This window comes from Dryobates pubescens, chromosome 1 (genome assembly GCF_014839835.1).
Source record: "Dryobates pubescens isolate bDryPub1 chromosome 1, bDryPub1.pri, whole genome shotgun sequence".
Taxonomy (NCBI): domain Eukaryota; kingdom Metazoa; phylum Chordata; class Aves; order Piciformes; family Picidae; genus Dryobates; species Dryobates pubescens.
In genome coordinates this window covers 31490772-31499222 of record NC_071612.1, presented here as the reverse complement: position 1 = coordinate 31499222, position 8451 = coordinate 31490772, and the positions used below count along the sequence as shown (strand labels likewise).

General features: G+C 54.2%; 1 protein-coding gene across 1 annotated transcript; it reads left to right on the top strand.

The window, feature by feature from the left end:
• The first annotated feature begins 6189 nt into the window (after positions 1-6189).
• On the top strand, positions 6190-7445 carry GSX2 (GS homeobox 2). Its single transcript, XM_054163922.1, has 2 exons — positions 6190-6787; positions 6976-7445. The coding sequence occupies exons 1-2, from the start codon at positions 6316-6318 to the stop codon at positions 7314-7316; spliced, it is 813 nt and encodes a 270-aa protein (XP_054019897.1). The 5' UTR covers positions 6190-6315; the 3' UTR covers positions 7317-7445.
• Positions 7446-8451: the final 1006 nt, after the last annotated feature.

The following is an 8451-nucleotide window of genomic DNA, read 5'->3' as shown; positions in this document are numbered from 1 at the left end:
AAGGCCAATGGTGTGAGGTTCAACAAGGCCAAGGGTCACTTGGGTCACAACACCCCATACGAAGTTACAGGCTTGGGGGAGAGTGTCAGAAAAGCTGCCCAGCAGAAAAAGACCCAAAGGTGTTGATCAATAGCCAACTGAATGTGAGCCAGCAGTGTTCTCAGGTGGCCAGAAAGGCCAACAGCGTCCTGGCCTGGATCAGAAGCAGTGTGGACAGCAGGACTAGGGAAGCAATTATGCCTCTGTACTCAGCAATTATAAAGCTGCACCTCGGGTATTGTGTTTAGCTTTGGCTGCTCACTAAAAGAACACTGAGGTGCTGTAGCATGTTCATAGAAGGGCAATGAAGCTGTCGAGGGGTCTAGAGAATCAGGTCTTATGAGGTATGGTTGAGGGAACCAGGATTGTTTAATCTGGAAAAAAAAGGAGGCTGAGGGAGATTTTAGTGCTCTCTACAACTCCCTGAAAGGAGGTTGTAGAGAGGTGGGGATCAGTCTCTTCTTCCAAGTAACAAGCAATAGAACAAGAGGAAATGGCCTCAAGTTGTGCCAGGGGAGGCCTAGATTGGATATTTAAAACATTTTCTTCACCAAAAGGATTATGAGGTACTAGAGCAGGCTGCCCTGCTGGAGTCACCATCCCTGGAAGTATTTAAAAGACGTGCAAGAGCTGGTGCTGAGGGATATGATTTAGTGGTGACCTGGCAGTGCTGGCTAAACGGTTAGACTTGATCATCTTAAAAGTCTTTTCCAAACAAAATGATTCTATGATTCTATAAGGCTTACTGGATGATCATTACATTAAGGACAGTTATGGTAGATCTGCAGGTGAAGGTTAGAAGACACAGAATCAGGCCATGAAAGTGAGGAGGGGGCTGCAGGCTGCTGCTGAGGCTCTTTTGAAGCACGCACTCAAATGTGAGTGGTCACAGCCACCGTGAAGGACTCACAGGGAAATTTGCTTCCAATGGAATGAAAAGGAAACTTTCATGAAAAGGACCAACGGGGTGAAGCGGCAGCAGCGTCACCTTTCCGAGGGCTGCGGGGGATGAAGGAGGGAGCAGGTTTCTCCCCAGCAAGAAGGGGCCGCTCATGCTGGCGCTACTGGCGCTCCACACCCGGCCGCCCACCAGCAGCCCCGCTCTGCCGGTGGCAGACACGGCGGGGTGCAGGAGGCCCCCGGGACGAAAGAGGCTGGGCGGCCCGGGGAAGGGGAACAGGGGACCTGTCCGTCCTCTGTGCGAGGAGGGCCCCGAGGGTCTCTCAGTCAGGACTCCTTGGAAACGGCCCGGTTTCCCGGGAGGGCTGCTGTGCCGACTCGAGGTGAGGTCATTTATGACCAGGGATGGGGTCCAAGGAACTCTCCCACGGGAGGGTGCTGCTTCTGCGGGATGAAGAGAAGTAGGCTCCCCCTTCCTCAGCCCGCAGCCCCTTGGGCAAGCCCTCCAACCGCTGCCGGGCTGCGGGCGGGAGCTCGGGGAGAGGATCCGCTGCTCTGCCCGCCGGGGCCGGGTAGGAGAGTGCGGATGCTCGGAGACGAGAAAAGTTTGAGGGGCGGGGGCGTCTCGGCCTCTGCTCTGCCCCGTCCCTCCCGGGGCAGGCGACACTGCGTGCTCCCACCCACAGGGCACGACTCCATCCCCGGCGTGGCGGTGGTCGGCCCCTGCCCTTAACCAGATTCTTTGAAACCCCAAAAAAAGCGAGTTTCAGCGTTACAACCTTATCTTTGGAGGAGCGCGGGTTTCTTGCCGCGGCGACGTCGCTTGTTAAACAATCAGCGGCGGAGCCCCTGAAAAGGGAGGCATTGCACCCTTCCTGCTGAATGCGCTGCTTAGTGCATATAACGCCAGGGCCTTTTGATGTTTCACAATGCGTGTTACGCCCAAAGATTGTCTCTTTGGACAGATCTACAACGCTTGGCTTCATGTTTGGAAGTTAAATGGACAGCGAGGTTGTTCAAACTCCCACGCTTGAAGCGAGCGCAGACACCCGGCACATTCGCCCGCTTACTTTCCATCAGTGAAAGAGGCAGGGGTGGAGGGAAGGGGCTGCTGGTTTAATCCGCGCTCCGAGGCAGAGGGGGGTGAGGGGTGGAAAGCAACCCTGCCCAAACTTTTCCTCTCTTTTCTTTTCTTCACTTTATTCTTTGGCAGCCTTAAAATAAGAGCTATGTGCAAAGCGTGCGCCCTGCGTAGGTAGCTTGTGTCTCGAAGTCACTGGCGATGTTGCTGCTCCATGAAATCAAAATTTATGATTATTCAAATGTTGGGGACTGTGAAAAGAGAGGAAGAAAGAGGGAAAATTAATATTGCAGCTGTTCTTCTGATTAATGAGAGATAATTGCTCATGAAAAGTCACCCCTGTGGCATTTTGTTGTCTCCTGGATCTTTGTTCTTTTCCACTATTATTGAGGACTTTCTTGAAGACTAAGCGGTTCTTTTCAATTTTTGGTATTCAGAAAGTGTTGCTTGGTTACAGATAATGGAGAAATCTCGGGCTATATTGGGTAAGATGTGCCACAGACAGCAATATCACAATGCCACTTTCAGAAAAGGATGGATACAAGTTAACGATGCGCTTTCAATAAAACATTAATAGACTTGTTCACGCTTTTATAATGACCTCCTTAATGGGAGCTGGGGGCAAGTCCTGTCTTTTGCTTGCGTTCGCTTCACAAAACCTGGCTTCGAGATCGCCGATCGCTTTGGAAACTAATAGGAAATCAATGTTAGATTAGTGAATAAATGCGATTATAGCCCAGGAGCCCGCGGCCCCTTGCTTACCCACGCACGGCTTGGTCCGGAGCGGGGCTCTCCCGCCTGGGAGCTGACCCAGTCCGGGGCGCGCCCTGCCCAGCGCCACCGCTTCTCGCCCTGCCGCGATGTTTGCGACCAGAGCTGCTCTGCAGAACTTGTTTTGGGGTTTGGGCTGCTTGGGGTTTGGTTTGCTTTTTTAGGGGAATCGTGTGGCTGGGATGCGGCGCTTTCCACGGAGGCAGCTCCTGCCGTGAACTCGGCGGAGATAAACGCCCCAAAGCCGGTTCTTTCTCCGGGGGGGCATGGATGGCTTTTTCTTCTGCCGGGAGCAGAGGAGTTGGGGGAGGGAAGGGAAAGAGTTGCTTTTGTCATTTAAGCCGTGAATCTCTTCTACATAAAGGTGTTAGAGACATCTGGAAGAAAAGAGGGACCAGCACCCAGTCCTGCGCTCGGCGGACCAGGAGAGCGGCTCTGATGTTCTTTTTGAACTGCTCCACTTTCAAAGGGGGGCAATTTCGTTACATTCTCATTTGTTACACTGTCTTGAACTAAAGGCAGACAAAGCTATACTCTGTCACCCCGAGCAGAATGAAGGGAATCAAAGGATTTTCCCTTAAAAGGACTAATTTTCTCCTTGAATTATGAAAGTAATGGCTAGGTAACAGCCTGTGCTCTGTACCCAACTGCTTAATACCTTCTAAATCCTTCCACGTGGCTCTCCCAGTCGTAGCAATTAGAGCTCATTATAGGCTCATAAGAGCTCTCATTTCGGGGATTACTTAATGGACAATGAAATTTTATCGGACAGAATTATTGAAAAATAAAATTGTAACGAGGCCGATGTGATGTGGGCGCACGCCTTGCATCATTCCGCCTGGTTTGGGATATCTTTGCTTTCAAATGACTTCTTTTCTTACTCTGGCTTTCGGGAGTGGGTTTTTCTTTGTGTTGGGGTTTTTGTTGTTGTTTTTGTTGTGGTGGTTTTTTTTCCTTCCCCCCCTCCTGTCTTTTATCACTGCACTTGGTTTATTATAACAATTACAAATTGCAATGTTGATCCGACTCTTGCCCTGTCTGCCTTCCCTCACGACAGCCGCCTCCCCAGATCCACTCTATCACTGCAGACAGTTTTTGCCACTGAGGTCGATAGGGTTTTTTTATTATTATTATTTTCCAGAGTAAACTCCCTTAAATGAGGGGGAGGGGAGTGGAAAAGGGGATGGGGGAGATGGGGGGAATGGGGAGAGGGGGTGGGGGAAGAAGGGATTAATTCAGATTTCCTCCAGATGAACTGTGTTTTACACGGGAAGAGTCGGGCAAAACCCCATGCCTGTGCGCTGTGACCGAGATTAAAACCCCATCGGAGCTCGGGAGGCAGAGTCCCCGGGCGAGGCACCCATCGCACCCCAGGGGGGACCTGCAGCTGCCGAAGGCCTAGGCGGCGGGGCGGCCAACCATCCCGAGACCCGAGGCTGACTGAGGCTCCGCGGCCTCGGCTGAGCCCTCGGTAGCAGTTTGGGGAAAAGTAGGTGAGGTGGGAGCCGACCCGCCTAAACCCCGCGAGTCCCTAATTGTTGTCACAAGACGCGGGATTAGCGCATTGCTGGAATAGCTGTCTGTTTACATTTCGGAGCCCCGCCGGCCGGTAAACACTTTCTAATTGAATTCTAATCACATTCAAATAGCTCCATAACCAGCCTCAGCTGCAATTCATAAAACTTTAATTGCTATCCATAAATCCTCAGATCGCCGAGCGTGGAGTGTCCCTAAAAACACTGTTGCATCGTGCCTGCACAGGGCCGTCGGGGAGGTGGTGGGGAAGAGAGCAGCGATCGGGGCTGGGGTCGAGCTGGTGACTGCTTTGGAGAGGGGGTACGCAGGGCGACGCTGCCTGCTGCGGGTTGGGGACGAGGACTGGACAGCAGGGCGGGAACTGGCCTCTCTCTTAACAAGGCGCGAGTGGCACCGCCAAACCTCGCTGGTCCCTGGGGTGAGGATATCAGAAGGCGGGCAACAACTTTGTTTTGCTGGGTTTTAACAGCAAAAGAGTGGGTGTGCGGGAGGGCTGTTAGAATGTTCGCTCCCCGGCCCGTCCCTTGTGGGCGATAATCGCCTCTAAACACGTTACGGCTATTGATGCACTCCTCAGCCTCTGGTAATCAGGCGTACCCTGCGTTTTCTGCTTTAGAGCACAATTGTCGCTTCCCTTTCTCGAGTGAAGTGGGATGGGATCCGTAGTCGGTTTTAAACGCCGCGTCGCATCTGCCAAGCAAGAACGCGATCGCCTTTCTATTAATGATAAGTCTCTTCTTAAATTCCCATAAAACAGGTCATTGGAAAATCGTGTAATATGCTGGGAATACTTTGGCTTTTTAATGCAATCTGAAATGCTCCGGAGCCACCGACCGTATTTAGCTGTTTATCCAATTTTACTTTGAATGATTGCTTCAGCAAACTTGGTGGAGATCAAAGAATCTAACACCCCCCGCCCCCCCCCTCCGACATGTTCGCCTTTCATTAGCGCTGCGAGCTGCAGTCCTGAAGCGGGCGGGGAAGTTCATTGGGAAGTTTTCCGTTTTGATACCGTTTAGCTGAGAAGTGTCCGGATAGTTGAAGGATTTGATTTGTCCGTCGAAGTAATTACCAGTTGGGCAAGATTCACTCGAGGTGAATAGGGCAGGGGAAAAAAAACCCAACACAACAAATCAAACCGCCACAAAAAAACCCCACCCAAACCAACAAACAAACCAAAACCAACCCAACAACCCAGCCAGCATTCTTATGTATGCACGCACACACACACACAGAGGCCATCCCTAACTTTGTGTCTCTATCTGTGACCCTGGCTCCTCTGTGCACGGAAAGGGCCTCCTAAAGGAGTCCTGCACGCAGGGAGCGGACCGGACCGGGGAAAAGTGTTGGTCCCACGCCTCTATGGGATACACGGCCCCTTGGATGATACTTTACCCTGGGTGGGAGAGGCCGGCGCTGACTCGCTTGTTTCAGCGCATCACCTGCTCTCTTCTTCCCTCCATGCAGGGAAAAGGACCGTGCTCCTCGGGGAAAAAAAATCCCTAGTAGAACCCCCCTCCGACTGATTTCAAACCCCCACGGGTGTGTTGACAGGGGGATGTGTCTGCGAGCGCGACTTGTGACGGGGCTGCGGGGCAGTCGCCCCCTCCCCGGCTTCCCCGCTCCTATAATTTATTTGGGGCGGAGGCGGAGGGCTGAAGTCATCGGGCAGCGAGCGAGCACGCACACTTTGGGGCCCTCCCCGCTTTGCCTCCCCCCTCCCAGCCTCTCCTGCCGGCCTGGGAAGCCGGGGAGATTTAGATCTGCGAGGCTTTCAGCCATCACGTGTTTAAATAGTTGATATAAAACCCCCAGCGCAGGGGATCCAGGCGGGGGGACTTTAAGACCAGCCCTCTCCAGGGACCCTTTTGTTCAGCTCTCAAACATAAGCACCTTCTCGCCTCGCCAGGACTTCAGTGGCAACTTGGCCAAGCAGGAAAAAAAATCCACAAACGGCTTTGGGAGAGCCGCTCCGGCAGCCCTCCGAAATGTCCCGCTCTTTCTATGTCGACTCCTTAATCATCAAAGACTCCTCCAGGCCGGCTCCCTCCTTGCCTGAGCATCACCACCACAGCCAGGACTTCTTCATCCCTCTCGGCATGCCTTCCCCCCTCGTCATGTCGGTGTCAGGCCCGGGCTGCTCGTCCCGCAAAAGCGGCGCGTTCTGCGTCTGCCCGCTCTGTGTCACCTCGCACCTGCACTCCCCCCGCGGCGGCGGGGCCATCCCCCTGCTCAAGAGCCAGTTCCCCGCCGCTGCCGCTGCCGCCGCCGCCGGCGAGGCTCAGTGCTGCCCGCGGGCCGGCCACGCTCACCACCCGCCGCAGCACCCGCCGCCCGCCGCCTCCGTGCCCGCCGCAGCTGCCGCCGCCGCCCTGGGGCACCCGGCGCATCACCCACCTTCCTGCGCCGCCACCACCTACAGCGTCAGCGACCCACGGAGGTTCCACTGCCTCGGCATGGGTAGGAATCCTGCGGCCGCCGGGGAGGGGAGGGCGGCGGGGGAAGGGAATCCCCGGAGGGTGCCCGAGGGAGAACGGCTGCCCCGGGAGCCGCTGAGTTGCGGGAGAATGTCTTTTCTTTGTCCCTCTTCCCTCCTGCCCCCCGCTTTTCTCTCTCCCCACTGAAGTAAGTGCTTCTCTTCCGTCCAGGAGGGTCCGATTCCAGCCAAATTCAAAACGGGAAAAGGATGAGGACAGCTTTCACCAGCACCCAACTTCTGGAGCTGGAGAGAGAATTTTCCTCCAACATGTACCTGTCTCGTCTGCGGAGGATCGAGATAGCCACATACTTGAACTTGTCGGAGAAGCAAGTGAAAATCTGGTTCCAAAACAGAAGGGTGAAGCACAAGAAAGAAGGCAAAGGCACCCAGCGAAACTCGCACGGGGGCTGCAAGTGCAACACCAGCCAGGGGCATTACCCCAGATCGGAGGACGAAGAGTCTCTATCCCCCTCATCGGCTACCGAGGATAAAGAGATCTCCCCGTTATGAGCCTGGCTCGGAGCTCCGCTCCCCGTCACCGGGTCCCAGCCCGGAGCGGCGCTGAGGCTCACCTGGCACTGCTGCCCCGGGGACAGCAGCCCGCCGACCTGCAGCGGGCACTCCCCGACCGAGATGTTAATTTTCAGCCCTTCGCAGTGATATATATATAAATATATATATATATATATAAATCTATTTTTTGAAATGTGAATGTTTTAGTCTTGAGAGCTCAACTAAAACGTTATTTATGTAACTCCAGCAGCAGGCACCTGCTCTTCCCAACATGTAACATGGGACTGGACTCGCACGGCCCAAGGTGCCTCCCCCCGCCTTCTCCCCAGGCAACTTAAAGGAATGAAAGGAAAAAAAAGAGAAAAAAAGGCAAAACAAACAACCACAAAGAAACGTATCTGGAACCGAAAGACGAAACCTGCAACAACTGAAAAGCAAAGTAAAACCTGAAGGGCTGAGAACCTCCTGGACGGACTTGTTCAGAAAAATAAGACAAGAATGTTTGGGTTTGGGACGGCAGTTTGTTTGTGAATAGTTTTATATAAAAATTCTATTTATATTTATTTAAATAAACGAGATAGGATGGGATTTTTTTTTTTTCCATCTTCTTCTTCCCCTCCCTGCCAGCGCCAGCCCAGTCCAAGCAACCAAGGTGGACCGGCTGGGGCAGGGTGCGTTTCCTCGCAGTCCTTTGTACGGTGAAAGCATCGGTGTGTACTTGTCAGACTCCTCCGTAAAGACTAGAAATAAATGCCATCGGTTACTAACCCGAATATGTTTGCTGTTCCCCTGTGATTTGGCCGGCTGGGGTGGGAGGGCAGCGGAGGAGGGTGGGGGGACGCCGCCGCGGCCGGGGGAAGTGCAAATGGAGCGGCTTTGCTGCGCCGAGCAGCTTTGTGCCGCTCTGCGGCCGGAGCCAGCGCACGGCCTGGCCGCGGGTGACAGCCTCCTCCGGGCTGCAGCCAGCCGGCGCCTCGCCGGGGACACCCTCCCGCCTCTGGCCTGTGGCGATGCTGCCCGGCCCGGCTGCACCGCCTGGTACCGTCCGACACCTCCCCCGCCAAGAGAGCTGCCCACCTTCGCCAGGCTGGAACTCCGCCTGGGTTATTCTGGGATGATGTTAGCTGGAAGC

What these genes read in the sequence shown, in the direction of transcription:
- GSX2 (XM_054163922.1), top strand. Translation starts at nt 6,316, where the DNA reads ATGTCCCGCTCTTTCTATGTCGACTCCTTAATCATCAAAGACTCCTCC. An exon ending in GTTCCACTGCCTCGGCATGG is followed by an intron (nt 6,788 to 6,975) that starts GTAGGAATCCTG and finishes TCTTCCGTCCAG; the next exon opens with GAGGGTCCGATTCCAGCCAA.